The 21,151-nt window shown below is 53.3% G+C and overlaps 1 protein-coding gene across 10 annotated transcripts in view; it reads left to right on the forward strand.

Annotated features, from left to right (window-relative positions):
- LOC110472673 (gamma-aminobutyric acid receptor subunit alpha-3) overlaps positions 1-21,151 on the forward strand; it is a 124,789-nt gene that overhangs the window by 44,327 nt on the left and 59,311 nt on the right. For 2 of the 10 annotated variants that reach the window (XM_031504826.3, XM_085570665.1), the window contains exons 2-3: positions 9,860-9,985; positions 15,765-15,886. In XM_031504826.3, coding sequence (XP_031360686.1) covers positions 9,897-9,985; positions 15,765-15,886 — 211 coding nt within the window. In that variant the 5' untranslated portion in view covers positions 9,860-9,896. Of the gene's footprint in view, positions 1-2; positions 25-60; positions 211-294; positions 446-9,859; positions 9,994-15,758; positions 15,887-21,151 lie in introns of those variants that run through there. The other 8 variants (XM_085570666.1, XM_085570668.1, XM_085570667.1 and 5 more) reach the window with 8 other exon arrangements.

The raw sequence follows: 21,151 nt of genomic DNA on the forward strand, positions 1-21,151 counted from the left end.
TCGAGGAGCTCCCCCCTTCAACAGGTAGGGAGCAGCCAGCCTGCTCTGCACATCCTCCTGCGCCGAAAGGATGGCGGTGCTCTGAGGCCGGGGCTGGGCGGAGGACCCCGCAGCATCCATCGCTCGGGGAGGGGGCTCCAAACCGGGGCAAGAGGCAGCGACCCATCCCCGCCGCCTGCGCTGCGGGGCGGGCGGCTCGGCACAAAGCGGGTGGGTAAACCCTCCTCCGGGGCGCGGGGAGGAGGAGGAGGAGGAGGAAGGCGGGGGGATGCTGCTCCCCTCCCTCCCTCCCTCGCCGTCTGCCTCGCTCGCCGCGGCCGGAGCAGCGCGCAGGCGGCACTGGCAGCCCCGGCCGGGCGGCACGGCGGGCCGGGCGCGGAGCCCTGCGCAGCGCTGCGGAGCCCCGCGGGCTCCGGCCGCCCCCGAGCCCCCGCCGGGGCAGCCGGTGAGTGCGGGCGGGCGGCGGGCGCGGGCCCGCTCCGCCGCGGCGCATCCCCGGCGGGGGCTCGGGGGGCGGCCGCGGGGCAGCGCGGAGCCGGGCCGGGGCGGGATGGGGCTGCCGGGGGCCGCGCCGGCCCCGCGTTTCGCCTGGGGGTCGCGGACAATAGGCGGAGCGGCGAGGGAAGGGGGGGCTCGGCCGGGCGGCCGCGGTTCGGAGCATCCCCGCTCCCGCGGGAACTCCGCGCGTGTCGGTCCGGAGCGGAGCCGTGCCCCGGTGCTCCCCGCCGGGCATCCAGCCCGCCCGGCTGCCGCTGCTGGCTGGAGAGCGGGGAGAGCGGCTGCGGGGAGAAACGCCTGGAGGAGGCAATCCTGAGCCCCCCTGGCTGGAGCTGGACGGGGAATGCAGGGGAAGGGATGAGCCGGGAGAAGGGTGTAGTAAAGCAAAGTCAAATTTCCCCCGGAATCCCGCAGCCAGGCCTAATGGGCACAGATGCTGTGTTGGGCTGGGGAGGGAGAGGAGTTTTGGGGGCTGCGGTTTCTGATGCTGGTATGAGGGGCGAGGGGAAAGGAGCTCCAGGTCTTTTCTCCTTCTCCCAGAGTTACTAGGACTGAGATATGGATCATTAAAAAGGAATAGCCTAATGCAATTAAGTGGCAGACAGTCCCCACTGCAACACTTAGCCATTGTTCCTCACTCTGCTTTCTGCCAGAATGATTCTCTCCTGGACAAGAGAAGTACAAATGAACAAATAGTCCATTTCCCTGGCCAATTGCATCTGTAGTGTCTCCCTCGAATCTGCTGCTGACTGGCTGCAATTGCAGCAGCATCCCCAGACAGAAACAGAGAACCAGGACCCTCTGGTGAAATTCCCGCTGCCATGGGCTGGCAAGAGCAGCTCCCAGTGGCTGCTCACCCGGGTTGTTCTGGTGGCAACAGCAGAGCAGGTTTGCTCCCTCACCCCTCCATCCCCTTAGTGCCCTTCTGGGGAGCGCAAAGAAGAAAACCAGCAGGTGCTGAGGCAGGACCAGCCCATAACTAGAAGATGCTACTTGTGGTTCAGGCAAATCTTCTCCTTTCTGTAGTCTGCCTCTTAACTTTCTCCTTGCCCTGGAGGATGCGGGATTTTGAGGAGTTTTGAGGTGATGCTGTTTCGGTGGAGTTTGGCCATCCTGCCCTTCAGCCTGTGCCCGTGGTGCCCGGGTGCCCGCAGTGCACAGAGGCAGGAGTGCTGGAGCCTGACCTGCTGCTCCTTCCCAAGAGCTCCGAGCAGCTGGAGGGATTGCGGCTGCACCTGGGCCCTCGGCACACGCTCGCCTGGGGGCTGCTGTGTCCTTTTCCCGGAATCTCCTCCTGGTTCTGAGCGTGCAGCCGAGCCCGGCGTGCGGGGAGGCACAGATGCATTGTCTGCACTGCTGCGAGACACCCTCGGCACAGGGGGACTGCTGCTTTTCCTCGCTTTGGAGCTTCTCATCACAAGTCTGCATCATGGAGCTTTTCTCCTTCTGTTCTTTCTTCTTTCTTCTCCCTTTGTCTGTAGACTGCCACCTGTCCCACTTCACTCTCAGCTTCTCCTTTGCCTTTTCCTGCTTAATGTGTTCTTTCACCTCAGTTTTTTTTTTGTCTAAGTAGACCATGTCCTCTTCAGCCCGCTTGTCTCCACACTGGAGAGCCCAGAGCACAGAGCCCAGCCCCTCATCTCAGTCTGAGTATTCCTGCCAACTGTTTACAAAAAGTAGCACAATACCCAGGCTGAACACTGACATAATTACAAACCCAGCCAGAGAGTGTAGTAAATAATCCAGCTTTTCAGGCTTTTGCCCAGTGGTGAGTCTTTTGCCATCTCCTCTGCCCGTGGGCTAAATGTATTATACTTGGCTTGCATTCGCTCATATTCTGGAAGCAGGGAGTCAGCGCGGCCGTGTGTGGCATCGCAGTGGATGTGCAGGGATGCCTTGCACCATGCACACTCCCCTGTGTGCATCGTGTGTCTCACTCTGCTCCCGGGGCCAGGCTCTGGCAGTCGTGCTGGGCTCCTGCGGGGCTGCCAGGGCAGGGAAGCTGCTCAGGTGAGGGGATCGTTCCATCAGCGAGGGCACGATGGCTCTGGGGTGAAGGTCAAAAGCGCCAGCAAAAACCGCGGGGCTTGGTGCGCAGCGTTTGCACTGCTGGCCAGTTTTCCAGAGGATGGTGGGTACATGGAATTGCAGATACACAGAACTGTGAATACTGTCAGCACAGTTGTATTTCCAGTTGTGATTGTGAGCCTGAGTCTGTCTGCAGTTGCTTTGATTGTGAGTCAGTCTGTCTGCAGTTGCAGTAGCTGTGAATCAGTGTCTGCCTGTAATTATGTGGGTGAATCAGTGTTGGCTTGTTACACTATGAGTGCAAACGGTTTCCCATAGCAGTTGTGGGTGTGAATCACTCTACAGTCCCTCTGGATGTGTTTTTGAGTAGAGAGATGCAATACTTGGATTAATTTTGTTTTGATGAGGAAAAACTGTCAAGCGGCTTCTCATTTTGGAGAATTAAAGCTGGGCTGGGAGTTGGGCACAGACCTTATTCCTTCGTTACCAGCAGAACAACTTACAGAAGAAATCTACTTTAAGGCTTGCTCCCAAGATTTACATGTTGATCTAAACCTTTAATTTCTTTGCCTGGTGCGTCTGCATCCAAGTGTCTTCTTCTGCTGGCGTCCCTTGCAGAGCTGCAGACAACACATTTGATAACCATCACGTGTGCCTTGTACCTTCTGTGTGTGGCAGATTCATGGGAAGGTTGTTTATGGCTCCTACAGTGCCTGTGTGTTTGCAGGGACAGGCCAGTGTGTGCCTCTTGGGTAGGTGAGCACAAACATTTCCATGGCCAGGAGTCGAGGACTGTGTGGCTGCTCTGCCACGCGCCCCTCGCTGCGAGCCAGGGCTTGTTTCTCTACGTAGGTGGCAAAGAGCAAGTTGGATTCAGGTGGATGGAGGTGCTGCTGCCTGTTTCTCAATCTCTGATTTCTCTAAAACGCTGTAGCAGCTTCTGGCCTTCAGCAGCATCTGAACCGCACCAGACAGTGCTGAACTGGAGGCAAGCTGGAGAAATCCGGGCGACCTCAGGTGATGGAAGCAGAGCACTGGGCTGGATCCAGGCTCCCAAAGGCAGCCGGGCCCGTGCTGGCTGCTGCAGGTAGAGCTGGGAGCTGGCAGGGCTGGGCTGCTGAGCTGGGTGTCGGCACACGGGAGTCCCGGCGAGCTCATTTCAGAACAAAGGGATGCAAACAACCTGGGAAGCGAAGGGATGCGAGACAGGGTCTTGTGAAACACCACAGCGCCTTACTCCGCCGGTTCCGGGCTTCCAGATGAGCTGTGGCTGCTCATTGCCGCCCCTGCCCTCAAATGAAAAGATGCTTTTGTTCCAAGGGACCCTCCTTTTCAGCTGGAGTGATCGAGAAGTGAAGAAAACCCTTCCCAGCAGGGACACAGGGCAGCGTGTGCCTCGCCTGTGTTTATTGCTGCTGCACTGAGCACTTGCTGGCTGCTGTCTCTGCAGAGAGAGCTTGGAGCTTTGCTCAAAGAAGCATTAAAGAGGCACAGCAGTGGTCACCAGAAGCCTGGTGTGCTCTCATAGGGTCAGGGACATCTGGACAGAGCCCAGCCCGTGCAGGCTGGATGATTCTGCAATCCTTGAGGGGTGTTGGAGAACCTCTCCTGCTGCCTGGGACCTGTTTTGGAGAGCCTCCAGTGCAAGGAGGAAGGGCTTTAATGAGCTTCTTGTGCTGTGCAAGTGCTCCTGAGTTTGGGGGTAAATATGCAGGTGTTGTGAGGTCACCTAGAGCGCTCTGCTTGGCTGTGCTGCCGTGCAGGTGGGCAGATGGTGCTTGACACCACCAGGGTCTGGATCACCCTCTTCTTCCTGCACAGAAGTGCTTTGATCTGAGGTTTTGGGCTGAGGCTGCTTCTTCTTCCCAGTCTGAATTCCAGCTGGCTCCCAGCAGCAGCTCCTCACTGCACAGCCCTCCCTGGGATACCTGAGTTGACAAAAGATGTGCAGCTGCTGCAGGTCCTGGGGGCTGAGTGGGAGCTCTCAGTGCTCTGCACCCCTCCAGCTGATGCCACTGGTGTCCATGCATGGCACGTGGGGATGCTGATCCAATGACACCACAGGTGGACAGCATCTCTGGGTGCACTACTGGGGCCAATTTGTCCTTTGGGCTGGTTTCTGAATGCTGTCACCTGGTGAGACTATTGCTGAGTGAATCAGATGGTTCCCCTGGCTGTGCATCTTCCCAGGGGCAGTAATTCGGGTGAGATACTCATGTGACTCTCACAAACGTGCCCAGGTGGGCTTATGGGCTTTTTCTGCCTTCTTTTATTTTCTGGTGCTTGCAGTAGCCCTCTCTCTGGCCATTCTCTCACATTTTTTGCAATTTTATCTTTCAGTCTCCACCTCCAGAGTTCTGTGTCTCTCCCTTGTCAGCAGTAAGCCTGTGCTAATCACTCTTTCCTAGGAAGGCACTTCAGAATATTTAATGGTTTCTAGAATAAGGATTTCTGGGAAGATCAGGCTCAGCGTGCCAAGTCAGGAGATACCAATGTTGGCATAGCTACTAGGGTACCTTGCTGGTTTGGAAGTTTCCAGCACTTTTTTTGGTTCCAAAACCCACTTCAGTGGGAGCAGGGGCTGGATCATGTCTCTGTGATGAGGGAATGAAGGAAGGAAGCTTTTCCAATTCCTTGTTCACAGCACAGCCAACAGGAAGACTGTATTTCCCTGGAGTGCTGTTGTGCTATGATGCTCTGGAGATGGGACAGATTGTCTTGGAGAGGAGTGGGAATGTTTGTGAAGCCCTTAGGTGTGTGCTTATAAAGACACCTGCCAGATTCCATGGGTTGTGAACTTCAAGTATCACTGGATTCCAGCTGCAGGATGTCAGCAGGGCTCCTTAGGAAATCTGCATTGGATTCAGCTGTGGAGGTTACCAGCAACTGCACAATTAGTGCTGAGTGCATTTGCTAACTGTGCCATTAAGGAGTGAGCTGTGGACAGATGGAGGAAGGAAGAAGTGCAGGGCTGCTCTGAACACACACCATCCCTCCAGACTCCATCTTGCACAGACACAGAGGAGAGCCAGAAGCTCTGGGGAAGATGTTCTTTAACTTATATGGAAGAGGGGGTCAGTCTAAAGAGTCGTACCACTCTTTTCTGATCTTGAAAATGTTGGCATTCTGCACTTCTTTCTTCATGGACACTGTTCAGTTTTCCCTTCAGCAAGTCCTAGTAAGAGATTTGATCTTTTTTCCTTCTTGGAGGCTGTTAACAGCCAATTAACATTCCTAAACCCTCGCTTGGTTGCATGCAGTTAAATGCACGTTGCCTGCATCCTCCCTCCCCTTCCCGAGGATCAGGGATCCCTGCAGGTATTCAGATCAAGGCGTTGGCTGATTCAGAGCTTTCCTGAGTGGGAAGTGACAGCTGAATAGCCTAGCACGGGGACAGCCCCAGCACGGCTGGAGGAGCTCCAGTGCTGCGTTTCCTGAGGCTCTCGTGGGTGTTCCCATCCCTTCCCTGGGCACCGAGGGACCCCTTTGCCTGCTCTGCCATCAGCATCCTCTCCGAGAGCTGCTCTTGAGTGCTAAAATCTGAGGAGCTTGTGGGAGTCCAGGGCATCCCTCTGGCTGCCCTGGCAGGTCTGGGACCCTGGCAGGGGTCAGGAACCCCCCTGGACAGAGCCCCCAGAGACACTGGCTGTGATCTCTGTCCATGGAAAAGAGTTTCAATCTTACAGGATCAATTACCAGCTCTGAGTGTTTGATATAAGTCATAATTAAGTGTGGCACGGGTGCAAAAGTAAAATTTTTGGATTCTAGATGAGGGGTCCAAAGGGGACAAGATGGAGGAAATTGGGTGTGCCTTGTCCTTTTTCTCCTTCTTCATGCCCTCCATGTTTCACTGTGGTGTTGGCATTTTTCTGTTGGTTCAGGCTGGGGACACACTGTCCAACGTAGGTGACAGATATTGGCACGTTCTTGTAAATCCAGCCCAGGGAGTTTCTGGTATTGAATGTTTGTAACATCCCACTGAGGGCAGAGCCCCACACGCTGCCCTGCAGGACAGAGCTGGGCAGGGCAGCAGAACATGTGAGAGATAAACAGAATAAACAACCTGGAACCCAGCACAGACAATTCAATTTATTACTCCTTTGGCAGCGGGGCTGACAGAGACTTTCTACAATCTCAGCATCATCAATACCACAGATTCTGACAGAGCTCAGTTACTGGGCTGTTGAAACCTTGAGAGTTGTTTTACAAACTGATTTTATTAGGGAGGCTGTGTGGCCAGTAGAAGCTGTTGAGCTTCTAAAGCACTTGCACCAGTTGGGTTCTTGTGTGTGCCTGTGGCTGGGCTTGCAAGAGCCCCAGGAAAGGGGAGAAGTGATGCTGAGAGCTGCTGTGCCATGGGAGCCACACTAGGATCTGGCTCTGGGGAGCTTTGGGTGATCCCCTGGACTGTCTGAATGGTGAAATCTCTGCAAAAGCCTCCTTGCATTTTCCAACACGTTTCCTGCTTGGCAGCAGGATGATGACCAGGACTGGCTCTGCTTCTCAATCCATCTCCAAGTGTGAAGTAGCCATAGAATGAGGAAAACGCCCTGCAGCCTCTCCTGTCCAGCTTCCCTAGAAAAACACAATGCATGAACCAAAGGAAAGTGGAAGGAAATGGTGCCAAGCTGTTTTCCATGCTCTGTTGTCCTTCCCAAGTCCCTGAGTGCAGCCATAGCAAAGCCCCATTTTGGGGATGTTCTCAGTGTGAACAAACTGAGACGTGACTGGCAAAATGTCTGCTTGGGCAAGTGGTGCAAACAGATTTTGCTCCCAGTGCAGGTATGTAGAGCTGGTTCTGATGCTTCAAATGAGACTTAAGCACAAATTTGACTTAATTTGAGCACCCCTGTTGGCTAGCATCTTCCTTATCAGAACTATCCAAAGTAGGAAATTAACCTTCATGTCTGTATAATATTGAAGGACAACTCTATGAACAAGGTTTGGTGAAAATTCAGTTGGGCATTTTCAGACAGGACACACCCACATGGAAGATGTTCTGGATTTTGTCATTGTTCCTGAACCTCCAAATTACCTTGTTCCTCCGTTTTCTAGTGCTCATTTTTTTTTTTTTAGCTTCACTTTTCCACTGTTGGTGCATAATCTGCCCCAGCCATGGTTTCACCAAATCTGATAAAGATGGTCCCAAATGTTCTACAGGAGCCACAACAGTTCCTGCAGAGCCAGGAGGCACCTGCTGCAAATCCAGAGTGTCCTCATTTGTGTGGGGATCCCTGGTCAAAGTCTGCTGGCTGTGCAAATTCTGCCCAAACAAAGCATTTTCTAAAATCAGCAGTTGAATGGGAAGATGTTTATTTCAGTGAAAATTTTCAGTGGTGTTTTGGGGAGAGGATAGACAGCAATGGTTCTTTTATTTTTTTTTATAATTTTTTTTTTTTTTTTTGCTTTTGGCTAGTATTTGAAATTGCCTTAGGGAAAAAAAAATTAATTAAATACTATTGTATAATATGCAAGTTGAAATGAAATGAAAGGGGAAAGTTGAAAGGAAATCTGTTGAGAAACTGCTTATTGAAGAAATTCTGAATTTGCTTGTAAGAAAAATCAGCATTTTATCTGTCCTTGTCTTGATTTGGAACGAAGTCTCCCCGAAACGTTGGAATTTCCCACAGAACAGATGTTCAGCCAGTTAATTTGTGCTTCATCAGCAAATACTTGAATTTCCAAGACTGTGTGTCCCTTCTCAGCTGGAAAGTGGGGAGAGGCAGAGGAGGCATCCCAAATCAGAGCTTTTCTCACCAGAGCCGCGGGTGTGTCCATGCCAGAGGCTCCTGCAGCTCCCTTGGTGTGAGGATGAGCTTCCCCAGGGGACACTCAGGTGGAGTCCTGATTCATGAAGCCTGAGCACACTGTGCCTAAATTAATCCGTGCATTAATTTCTGCAAGGACCTTATGGGCTGATGGGGAGGAAGGTAAAGGTAGCTGGGGCTAAATGCTGGGTTGGTTGGTTGGTTCTTTTTTTCCTTGTGCCTGCTGGTAGTGAGTATCCTGCCAGAACAAAAGCTGGGGTGGGTGGTAAGGACTGGTGGTGTTTGGCTCTTACTCCTGCCTGCCTGCAGCTCGTGTGCTCCTAGAGGTAAAAAACAAGGATCAGGCACAGCCTCCAGGGAGACTGTAGGGCCCCATAGGTGTGGGGAGAGCAGCTAAATGCAGGAATGGGATAAAAACACGGCCCAGCCTGGCCTTGTGCCTCTCCTCTTGCAGGGGCAGCCAGGTGTACACTGAGGACACGTGTGATCTCCAGGTGTTTCCAGCTGCTGAGCCCTCTGCACGGGATTCCTGCTGGGGGTTCTCCTCTCCCACATCCCTGTGCAGAAACCCCTGCTCCCTGGCAGCACCCAGATAATTCTCCTGCCCCCTTCATCCTGGCCCAGAATTGCCATCCAGCTGCTGAGGTTTGGCACCTCTTTCAGTGCCGGGGGGAGCTGCACAAGGCTCTGCAGCATTGAGTGGGGAAATCCAGGGGTCACATTTGGTTGGCACCAGCAACTTGCCCTGGTTTCTGCCTGCTGTGATTGACTGGAGCCTTCTCTGCTGGCTCTGGGGGCTCAGAGTGGGGCTGGCTGAACCCCCCAGGTGCCAGGGGGGATGTCACGACAAGCTGTATTTATCCAGGCTGTTGCTTGGCAGTGCTGCTCCAAGGTGCATCAACATAATGAGATACATAAAAGGAGAAGGCAGTTAAATGTGCAATAACATCACAATAAAAGTAAAACTGAGCATTAATGAAAACTCTGAGCACACTAAGTGTAGTATCGTTGAGCGCTCCCAACACCTTGGGCCTCGGTGGTCAAACTTCATAATAATTTCTGGCAGTGTCATTACCAGAATTAAATGAGGGTTTAACTGTCTAGAAAAAGATGTTGGGAAAAAAAAATGGGTCTTGAGACTTCACAAATGGTTGTGCTGTGTGGGTGTTACTGAGGTAGCAGAGGTGCCAGGTGAGCTGGGCACTGCTGCAAGGGGCAGGTTGTGACTGAGCCTGCAGGGTGAGGTGGAGGAAGGTGGGGTTACTTTGGAAAGTGAGCTTTGCTCTTGCTGCTGAAGCACCTGGGGTGCTGCAGGGTCTGCTGTGAGGGTGGGGTGAGAGTTTTAATGTGTGTACTGCTTGGCTCTGCTGTGATGCAGCTTGCCCAGGGCCAGCAGCGCTCCAGGCCACGATGCTGCCTTTGGTTCCTGAGGGTTTCCCCAGATTTCAAATGCAGGACCCCAGAAATACTGATGGCTGCCCAGCATGAAAAATTGAACTGTTTGCTTTTCCCTAGTAATGAAATCTCTTTTGTCTCCTGTCATTCCCCTCTGTCCCTCCCTGCAGGTTTGGAGGCTCGTTTTGCAGTGGCTGCACAGACACCATGGCGCTGAGGCTCCCAGGAATGGGGCCCTTCTCCCTCCTCAGCCTTGGAGTCCTGGTCCTGCTTCTGGCACTCCCTGCTGTTGCTGGGTAAGGTGGTGAGTGCTGAGTTGTTGGCCAAGGCTGCAGTCCTCTGACTGAACTTAAATACCCCGGGGTCAGTATGTGTATGAAGCAGTGCAGGGCAAAGCACTAAAGGGTCTCTGCTGTGTTTGACCCTCCCCTTGTCCTCATCCCCATGCCTTTCACCCCGGAGCTCTTCAGTCCCTAATGTGGCTGACACTGGCATTATTTGAGGTGCTCTCACAGTTGTCAGTGTTTTTTGCAACAAAACCTATTTTTGGCCTCTGCACAATTCATTCTGGGCAAAGACTCTGCTTGCCTGAGTTTTAACATGGAAGAGAGATCCCCCCCACCCCATTGCATATTTTAATAGTATTTTAAATAACAGAAAAACAATCTGCTTCATCTGTTTGGCTGTTAATGGTGCAATGACCCACGGGCAGCACACCTGACCTGCTGCAGCACCAGGGTTCTCTGCCACCCTGGCTGGGCTTGCTGCTCTCCTGTGCCTGGGTGTGCAGGCTCTGGCTGTCCTGGCAAGCAGAATGCTGCTGCCAGCCTCCCCTTCCCAGCCTCTGGAAGCTGTCTGGAGGAGATGAAAGCCTGTTAGTCCGTGACTGCATCCCGCCAGAGCCTTTGCTGGGTGAGCTCGGGGAGCCCTTCGAGGAAGGAGGACGGAGATGTGGGGAGGGAGGAGCTGTGCACAGAGGGAGAGAAATGCAAATAATACATGACTTGTATAAAACATGTAGAAAAGCCTTTAGAGCGCCAGATGTGGACACTGCAATGCTGTCTGCTGAGTTACAAGTCCAGAAGGGATCAAGGATCTTTGGGCATGAAAAGATGTCGGTGCTGCCCCTCCCGCCCTGTCCTGCCTGCTCTGCTTTGTCCGCTTGGATCTGACTGTGCAGTTGCCTTGCCCTGTAGTGCTGACCCTGCGCTGCTGCACGGGCGCAGCCAGCCCTGGCCTCACCCGCAGTGCCTGTGGGCTGTCCCCATGCCCTGTGCCTGCAGCTCTGCCTTCCTCCCTGTGCCTTTTCCTGCCCACCCTGCATTCCCCGCTGCTCCCTCGCCAGCTGCCCCGCAGGGATTGCTCACAGGACTGCTCCCCAGGAGGATTGGCTTCCCAAAGTGAGTGCGAGGGGACCCCCGTGCTGATGTGGCACAGCTCCCCAGAGAGCCTGTGCACAGGTGGCAAGGTAATGACTTTTCCTCAAGCCTATCCTAATTAAATTTGCTGTAAACCTCCGTCCTTCCTGCCTAGAGGATTTTAATTATTTTAAAACCTTGATCCCGCACATCTCTTTGCAGTTCCTTTATGCCTTGCTAAAGGGCAGCTTTAGCTTTATGTTAAGGTGAGGTGAGGCAGCCCAGAGCTTTCCTGGGAAGGGAATTATTAGCCCAGATCAGGTGCCAGGCAGAGGTGCTGCTGGCTCTCTTCTGCCTGCACCTTCCCTCATCCTGCCTACGCCGTTCTTCCCCCAGCACCTCCTGAGCAAATCCCACACTGCTCACATTGAAGTCAAACCCTCAAATGTCAGGCTAAGTAAAACAGCTTTGAAATTTGTAAACTCATTTTTCCCATCACCGCTGAGCCTCCGCCAGGAGTTCCTTCACAAAAATCCGTCCTCTAGCTCTTTATATTATGGGTAATTTTTAAAGATAGCTTATAAAACATTAATGAACGAGCTTTTCATGAGCATGCTAGCTATTCATAAGTTATAGATGGTTATATACTCATCAGCAGACACTGGGACAGCTTGCTTTTAACCATGACATCTATTGAAAGCTGGTACAATTGAAACCCCATTAATTACTGCAGGCATTTGTTAAATTTCTCAGAACTCTTCTTACCTGCAGGGAGTTCAAGTCCAGATGAAAAGCCAAAACCAGCATTTGGATTCAGCTGGAAATCTTGGAGGCTGTGATGCAGTTTGTAATGTCAGACATGTTTTGATGTTTGGGTCTGGCAGGCTGCATTAGGGCTGGGTCAGGTATTATCCCATAGGGTTATATTATCACCCTATGAGAACTGGAATTTCAGCACTTTGTTACCCTCCTGGAGGCTCAACTTCCTGGCTTGACCACTCCTCCAGGTGCTGCTTTGCTAAAAAACAGAGGCCAAGTGGTCCTGTGAGAGGTGGGATGTGCCCCCGGAGAAGCAGACCTCAGGCACTTGAAAGGAAATTTCCCGGAGTGTTTGGTCAATGAAGCCAATGAAAATTAATGTCAGAATTGCCCAAAAGGGAATATTTCAATTAACTGCAGCATTCTAAATAGTATTGATTCAGCCTGACTCTAAAAGTACCCATACCCTGCTCTCAATTTTTCCTCTTTTGCTAGGAAGTACTCTTTGCTCTTCTTCTATTTTACAGAATCTGGGTTTTCTGCTGGAACACTTTGATAGAGAGCTCCAAGCCAGCTCTGGTACTTGTCACCTTACTGACACTTGACAGTGTATTTACAGGTACACCAGCAGTGTCAGGGGTAGCCTGACCTGGGATGGGATGCAGTACGATTAAGCTTTGAACTCCTTAAATAATACTCCCTTTTTTTGTAGTTTTTTGTTGGGTTTATTAATTTTTTCCCCCCAGTTACTTCATGATGTATGCTGAAAGCAGTGGCTGCCACACATCGAAAGACATGAGGCTGGGATGGGAAGGAAAGGGGCAGAAATGTTAGAAAGTGACAATTTAGGAGCTTTTCTTTCCCCAGGATTACGTTTCTGATGGTCATAGGTGCTGTCCTTGGTAATTGCAACCATGACCTGCATGTCCACCAGCTCTAGTCTGTGGCATTTGTGGTCTTCTTCTGGGCAGTGCTCCCCAGTTACTCACCTCTCCATTTAGTGCCAATTTGCCAGTCAGAGCTTCCCTGCTCCCCAGGGGCTCCTGTAGCTGCTGCTGAGCATCCCTCTGCTTCAGCAGCCTTTTTTCCCCTGCCTGGCTGGGCTTCCTCAGCCACCTCGCTGCCCGTTTGTGCCTCTTAATCCTTTTTTTTTGCCTCATTTGTCTCTCTCTTATTTCCTCTTCCATCTTCCTTGAAAACTCTTCATCTCTATAGATTTTTCTTTTTGTTTTCTGTTACTTAATCTTCTGCTTTTCCATTTGTTTTGGTCCTAACAGCTATTTCTGTTGGGGAAAGCTGTGCTTGAAGCCACAGCACTGCTGCTCTGTGTCATCTGAAATCTCTGTTAGAGGCAGGTGGTTCCAGAAGGACTCACAATCTCCTTTTCTGTTGATTGAAAGGGAGACACAAAATGCAAATGTATTACTTGAGCCCCTTGTGTTTGCAAAACTGCATTGAAGATTTTCTTCAGTGAGATGTGCATTTTTAGAGGAATTTACTCCTTGTTTTATTCCACCTGGGGCAGAATGTGTTCTGAGGAAATCATCTTGTTTGGGGGCTTGTAGGCTTCCTGTGTTGAGCAGAGATGGGAATGTGGAAACTCATTTGTTTTTATAAACAGGGAAAGTTCAGGAGAATGCAGAGATGGTTCACTAAGTGTTTTAATGAAGAGGCTTTAAGCCTGTTTACTGAATCCTTACTTTTCTGTCTTCCCTCTTCCCTGGGGCAGAGATCTTTGAAATGGCTCAATCTGCCAAATACCTGGTGTCACTTCTTCCATGCTGCCTGTAAGGAGATAGTGGCACTTCAATAACTGATCTTCCCACAGCCTCTGCTCAGAAATGCCCATTTTTCGGGGCAGGAAAGGGAATGCTTAAAATAGGGCTCCTAAACCACTCCCCGTGGTGCTGCTGGATCTGGGCGGTGGGGAGGGGACAGTGGGGAGCTCTGCGAGGACAGGGGGGAGTTGACCAGAAATGTCCTGTTGTAATGAACAGGGCTTATGCCTTTATTAATGTTCAGCTCTTTATTAAAAAGATCAGCTGGGCAGGGGGCTCGACACTGAGCTTGTGTAGCCGAATGGGGAGAAGGCTGCAGAGTCTGTCCCTGGAGTGTCCGTGCAGGGTCTGTCCCTGGAGTGTCCGTGCAGGGTCTGTCCCTGGAGTCTCTGTGCAGTCTGTCCCTGGAGTGTCCGTGCAGAGTCTGTCCCTGGAGTGTCCGTGCAGGGTCTGTCCCTGGAGTCTCTGTGCAGTCTGTCCCTGGAGTGTCCGTGCAGGGTCTGTCCCTGGAGTGTCCGTGCAGAGTCTGTCCCTGGAGTGTCCGTGCAGGGTCTGTCCCTGGAGTGTCCGTGCAGGGTCTGTCCCTGGAGTGTCCGTGCAGGGTCTGTCCCTGGAGTGTCCATGCAGGGTCTGTCCCTGGAGTGTCCATGCAGGGTCTGTCCCTGGAGTGTCCGTGCAGGGTCTGTCCCTGGAGTGTCCGTGCAGGGTCTGTCCCTGGAGTCTCTGTGCAGTCTGTCCCTGGAGTGTCCGTGCAGGGTCTGTCCCTGGAGTGTCCATGCAGGGTCTGTCCCTGGAGTCTCTGTGCAGGGTCTGTCCCTGGGGTCTGTGCAGGGTCTGTCCCTGGAGTCTCTGTGCAGGGTCTGTCCCTGGGGTCTGTGCAGGGTCTGTCCCTGGGGTCTGTGCAGGGTCTGTCCCTGGAGTCTCTGTGCAGTCTGTCCCTGGGGTCTCTGTGCAGGGTCTGTCCCTGGAGTGTCCATGCAGGGTCTGTCCCTGGAGTGTCCGTGCAGGGTCTGTCCCTGGAGTGTCCATGCAGGGTCTGTCCCTGGAGTGTCCGTGCAGGGTCTGTCCCTGGAGTGTCCGTGCAGGGTCTGTCCCTGGAGTCTCTGTGCAGTCTGTCCCTGGAGTGTCCGTGCAGGGTCTGTCCCTGGAGTGTCCATGCAGGGTCTGTCCCTGGAGTCTCTGTGCAGGGTCTGTCCCTGGGGTCTGTGCAGGGTCTGTCCCTGGAGTCTCTGTGCAGGGTCTGTCCCTGGGGTCTGTGCAGGGTCTGTCCCTGGGGTCTGTGCAGGGTCTGTCCCTGGAGTCTCTGTGCAGTCTGTCCCTGGGGTCTCTGTGCAGGGTCTGTCCCTGGAGTGTCCATGCAGGGTCTGTCCCTGGAGTGTCCGTGCAGGGTCTGTCCCTGGAGTGTCCGTGCAGGGTCTGTCCCTGGAGTCTCTGTGCAGTCTGTCCCTGGAGTGTCCGTGCAGAGTCTGTCCCTGGAGTGTCCATGCAGGGTCTGTCCCTGGAATCTCTGTGGCACACTGGTATCTGGAGGTGAAGAGGTGTGCAGTCTGTATCTGAAGTCCCAGCAGACCGTCCTCTCTCCTTTCCTCCTGGCACACTGGTAGCCAAAGGGTGAGGAGACCAGCCAGGGTCTGTTGCTGAAGTCCAGCAGCAGCTGTCCCCTCTCCTTCCCTCCTGGTAACACCAGGAAGAGTGTGTGTTCCTTTGTGCCTGCTTCCCACAGCCCAGTCCAGTCTGGTCCCCTGCAGGTTATGGTGACAGGTCATACAAAGACCAGGGATGTGGTTCCCTTTTCCCCAACCAGTGCACCCATCCAGCCCCCTCCACTGTGCCCAGCCTTCCATTTAGGGGTGTTTTCATCCCCAAAACCCCCTCCCATTATTCCACTGGTTCCTCTATTTGCATCCCAGTCCTAGAATGGTAGTGAGGGTGGGGGGTGTAGGTGATCCCCAGGAGCAATTAGCTAATTAACATTTCAATGTCAGTACTTAGTTCAAGCCAAGTGTCCCAGCCAGGCTGTTTTGTTCATAACACTCTGGTGAGTCCTGCAAACACAAGACTTTATCTATCAAAATCTGGGTCCCACCTTGCACTTGAGGCCCTTCCCTCCCTGCAGCTCTGGGAGCGAGCACGGTGCAGATTTCCCTCCTAACCTCTCTCCTGGCTTTTCCCCGTGCCAGGCTCTCTCAGAAGCACGTCTCGGACGTGGTGGATGACAGCAAGGACAACATCACCATCTTCACCCGCATCCTGGACAGGCTCCTGGACGGCTACGACAACCGGCTGCGGCCCGGGCTGGGAGGTCAGTGGGGCCGTGCCCGCGGCAGGGCCGGGCTGAGGGGCTTTGGGATGGCTCTGCTGCCCCGCTCACGACGGGAGGCTGCCCGGGGCCAGGCTCTCCGTGGCTGCTCCGGTTTGGGCTGTGGCTGCTGGGCGTCCCGGGGCTGAGAGTGCGAGCCCCGGGATGCTGCGGTGCCTGTGACAGCGCAAGGACAGGCCTGCGGATGGAGCAGCTGTGCGTGAACCTGTTCCTGATAGTTTAGAGGCAGGAAAAGAAATTCCCTTTCAGAAATGCTGATACATTCATTTGTGGGAGTCCAGGGCATCCCTCTGACTGCCCTGGCAGGTCTGGGACCCTGGGACCCTGGGCAGAGCCCCCAGAGACACTGGCTGTGATCTCTGGCCATGGAAAAGAGTTTTCAATCTTACAGGATCAATTACAAGCTCTGAGTGTTTGATATCAGTAATAATTAAGTGTGGCACGGGTGCAAAAGTAAAATTTTAGAATTCTAGATGAGGGGTCCAAAGGGGACAAGCTGGAGGAAATTGGGTGTGCCTTGTCCTTTTTCTCCTTCTCCATGCCCTCCATGTCTCACTGTGGTGTTGGCATTTTTCTGTTGGTTCAGGCTGGGGACACACTGTCCAACGTAGGTGACAGATATTGGCACGTTCTTGTAAATGCAGCCCAGGGAGTTTCTGCTATTTAATGTTTGTAACATCCCACTGAGGGCAGAGCCCCACACGCTGCCCTGCAGGACAGAGCTGGGCAGGGCAGCAGAACATGTGAGAGATAAACAGAATAAACAACCTTGAAACAGCACAGACCAATTATGGCTTCTGCTTTGGCAGCGGGGCTGACAGACAGAGACTTTCTACAATCTCAGAATCATCAATACCTCAGATTCTGACATTCATTGAGGTGCCAGAGTGTGTCCAGAGAAGAGGTCTGGAGCACAACTCTGATGAGGAACAGCTGGGGGACTCAGCCTGGAGAAATGGGGAGACATTCTCACTTCCTACAGCTCCCTGAAACATTCTCACTTCCTACAGCTCCCAGCTCCTGGCTGGAGCCAGGTGTGGGTCAGTCTGTTCTCCAAGGAAAAGAATGACAGGACAAGAGGAGATGGCCTCAAGTCGCACCAGGGCAGGTTTAGATTAGATGTAAGGAAATGCTTTTCACAGAAAGGGTTGTAAAGCACTGGAAAAGGTTCTCTGGGAAATAGTAGAGCCACCATCCCTGAAAGTGTTGGTGTGGCACTTGAGGACATGGGTTAGTGCTGAACGTGGTGGTGGTGCTGGCTGCACAGTTGGACTTGATGACCTTTTCCAACCTGAACGCTTCTGTGGCTCTATACCACCAGTCTGCAGAACCTTCAGCCCATGTTGATGTTGCTTTTTAGTCAGTTTGCTTTGCTACAGAGCCTCTATCTCCACATCTTCTCAGTTATTTCCTATGCAGCTGTCACCTGACAGGCTCTCCCCCCGTGCTGCTCTGGGCACCGGGCACTCACCCAGGCCCTGCTGCCTCCTGAGCTGTCTTCGACGCTGCTGCCAACATTGCTGCTGCTGCAGAGCTTCTCTGCAAGCTCCTACGCTTGTCTGAGGTGCTTCAGAAGGAAAAGCCATGGCAGTCCCCTTCCCACCTAATGCCTGCAGCTGCAGTCAGCATGATCCAAGGGGGCAGAGGAGACAGGGAGATGTGTGGGGGAGACAGATGTGAGTTTAGGGAGATGTGGGCCTGGGTGGTTTCCTGGTGTGCTGTTGCTGTGGCAGAGGTGGCCCCTCTCAGGTGCTGCCAGCTGTGAGTCCCTGGGGCTGCTGAGGGGATGTCCCTGCACTGCTCTGAGCTCTCCTGCTCACCAAAGGTGTGCTTTCCACCAGAGCTGGAGTCACCACGTGCTGTCCCATTTCCTGCTGCCGAGAGCTGCTTTCCTGAGCTCTAGCATGCTGATGGGATCTCCTGGAATGGCACTTTCCTTCCCCAGAGCAGCCCTGCCTCCTCCCAGCGCCGTGTCCAGCTCTGTGCCACAGCCCTCTGCCCTGCAGCTGTCCTTTGAGACCATGCCAAAGCTGGGGAGGAAGGGCTTTTCCAGCGAGCATCCTCACCTCTGCTGTGCTGCAGGACCCAGACAGGAAAGGGTTATAGTGTCTGCATAAGTAATCAGTCAGTTTTATTGCTTTTGTTGCTTGTTTCTTTCCCCCAGAATTAACTGTGGTCCCACTAATAGCTTTGCTTCCTCAAGTCTCCCCGATGGCTGTATTGATTTAACTGAAACGAGTTCTGCACGGGGACTGAGGGGGCATTTATGCTCACTGTAGGCTCAGCTGCAGACAAGCCTGCTAAGTATTAACAAGAGGAGTCCCAAGAGCCCCTTGCTGGGGAAGTTCAAACCTTTCTTGGAACATCTTTGCTCTGTTGCTTTAGATCCTTTAATAACGTGTTTAACATAATAAATTGCCTGTGCCTGAACCAGCCCTTGCATGTTTAAAGACTGCTTTCACCTCTGAGTTCCCTGCTGAGGCGCTCTGGCAGACCCAGGTGGGAGGTGTTGATGAGGGCTGCAGGTTTTGGGGGCTCTTGACTGGCAGTGAGTTGTTCTGTGTATGGAGCAGCCAGGTGAGCCAGGCTCTCCCCAGTTTTGGTTGTTTTTCCCAAGGCTGAAGCCTTGGAGGTCTCTCAGGAGGAGAATTAGAGGGAAAATCCTCTCCCACTGCTGCTGGTGGCCAGAGAAGCAGAAATGGTCCTGCTGCAGACTCCAGAGTTTGGGGTTAATGGAAGAGCCTGGGGTGGCAGTCAGCACGAGGTGGGCTCCTGCTGTCCAGGGCTGTGTGAGGGCTGGGAAAGGGATTGCCTTGCTCCCCATGAGCAGCTGTGCTGCCGTGGCTCTGGGCCATGGACAAGGAACATTGGTTTTCCTGTGAGACAGCACTGGGCACTCCCTGTAGTCTCCCCATTTTCCTTAGGAATATCTTCCATTGCTTTTCTGAAGATGTCAGGCAGGATCATCCATACCCTGCAGTCCGTGGAAAGGGCAGATGTGGTGATCTTGTGTCCACACCAGGCTGGTGGAAGGACAGAGTTCCCAAAACTGTGGGTGACCTGTGTGATGCAGGACATGCAGCCTCTTTGCCTGGCTGTTCTGGACGAGATGGGCCTGCAGACACCTGGGACATGGAGGGCTGAGCAGAGTTTGGGGCTGCAGCACCTCTCAGGGCTCTGCAGTGCTGTGTGTGTCAGCCCTGTCCCCTCCTTCAGCTTCCTGTGTGCCAGGAGCCGAGCAGTGTTTGTTTAGACTTTGGGAGAAGACACTGTGTAAGCAACAGAGTGTTAGTGTGGTGACTTCTCCCCTCGAGATAGCCTCTTTGTATTTATTTTCTTATCCCCTCTGCTTTCACCATCTGCTGCCACCCACTCTAATAGCTGCCATGCCAGAGCTCCTCTTGCTGCCAGGATGCTGCAGACAGGAGCTGAAGCAAGCCCGTGCTGAGGCTGCTCAGGAGTGCTGCTGCTGCAGAGCCAGCCTCCAGGTGAGACTCTGCTCCTGCCCCTAACAGGACACATCAGTCCAGCCAGGAGTCTGTGCTGTCCTGAGGCAAGGACGAGATTAGTGAGCACAGTTTGGGCTGCCTCAGAAGAAGAAAGGCAGGGGAAGGTGGCTGTCAGACCCCTTCTCCTGCAGTAACACCCTGCAGCACTGGGGACATGATCATTTGTGTCACAGTGTCTGGCAGGAGGTTTCTCCCTGGCTCTGCCTGCTGAGCCAGGGCTGGATTCCTCTTAGGAACAGAGCAGAGTCTTTTCATTGGCCTCATGACCATGGAAAGACAGTCTGGGCTTGGGGAAGTGGTAGCTGCATAAACAGAATATCTTCTAGGACTCAGAGTGGGGCAGGAGGAGAAGGAGCTGTCAGCAGAAACCCTGTGTTTCCCCTGGGAGAACATGGGGCAGATTGGTTATGAAGTCAGGAGAGGAGCAGAGATGGACCCTGAGGGAATGCAGACATCTGCTGGCATGGCCAACCTTGCAGGATCACAAAATGTCCCAGGAGAGCTTCTGTGGGCAGCACGGGCCTCTGCTCCTGGTCTGGAGCTCTGACGTGACACAGATCCTCTGCCCAGCCTGAAGGGGCTGAGGTGGGAAGTGCCTGTAGCTCTCAGGTTCTCCTTGCTGGGGCTCCCTGCAGAGCCTCATTTATGTACCTGGAGCTTGCCTGGAGCTCACAAGAGCAGGAGAGAGGAGATGTGGCCAGGAGAAGGTGGAACTGGCTGACCAAGGGTGAGATGTCTCCTGTGCCCAAAAAGAGGAGATGCTCAAGTAGTGGGATGCAGATGAAGGGACCACAAGTGGTTCTTCATGAACGACAGAGATACAAAACTACCCCATGTGTCCCTGCAGTCCTTACAGGGCCAGTGTGGTGTCCAGCACAGTGACCATGAGGGAGAGGACAGAGGTTGGGGTTTGAGGGTCAGTGGTGCTCCCTGGACAGCTGAACCTCCTCTGATGAGTTCCTATGGATGGCATTTGTGCTGCAGCTGGAACAGAGCCATCCTGGGAATGCCTGGGCACGGCCAGGAGGGGACATTTCCAGGCTTTTCCTTCCTTACAGCCTCGAGAATGCTTTAAATGTGCTTTGGCAACATAGGGCTATTACTGCTGGAGGAGGAGGCACGTGGGACCTTTCCACAGCTGTTTGCAAAGCAAGGCAGGCGTTTCATCCAGCTCAGCCAGAGACTGGCTGTTCCACAGGGCCAGGAGTGTGCCTGAGGTACATGTGGGGTAAGCCTGAGGAGCCCAGAGGGCATCTGGACAAAGTCTCTGTATTGAGTGGTTGGGAAGAATTCCAGAAAACTGCTGGGCTTTTCCAGGGCATGCCAGGAGGGAAAGATTTTGCCCCAAGGAAGAGGAGAAGAGAGTAGGCTGCTCAGTTTTCTAAAAGATGAGTTGTAAACATCCTAGATAAGCCAGTTTCTCCAATTGCAATTAAAAAGCAATTTGTACCGTGTTAAGCCAGGCTGGGATCGATGAGTGTTATCCCTCCTGGATGCAGCATGACTGACAAGGTAACTCCTGCTATTTCTCTGGAGTCCCTGACCAGCCCAGCCCTGCTGAGGGGGTGCTGGCTGCTGAGCATCCTGCCAGGCCAGCTCTGCACCAGGGGCTTCTGGACAGCTGGGGTTTGGGAGCCTCCTGGAGTGTCCATGGGGTTTAGCAGCAAAACCAGGCACAATTCCTCAGGCACAGCAAGGCCCTTCACCCCTTGGGTTCCTTCTTCCTTGGGGATAGAGT

This window comes from Lonchura striata, chromosome 4A, assembly GCF_050655825.1.
Source record: "Lonchura striata isolate lonStrDom1 chromosome 4A, ASM5065582v1, whole genome shotgun sequence".
Classification (NCBI taxonomy): domain Eukaryota; kingdom Metazoa; phylum Chordata; class Aves; order Passeriformes; family Estrildidae; genus Lonchura; species Lonchura striata.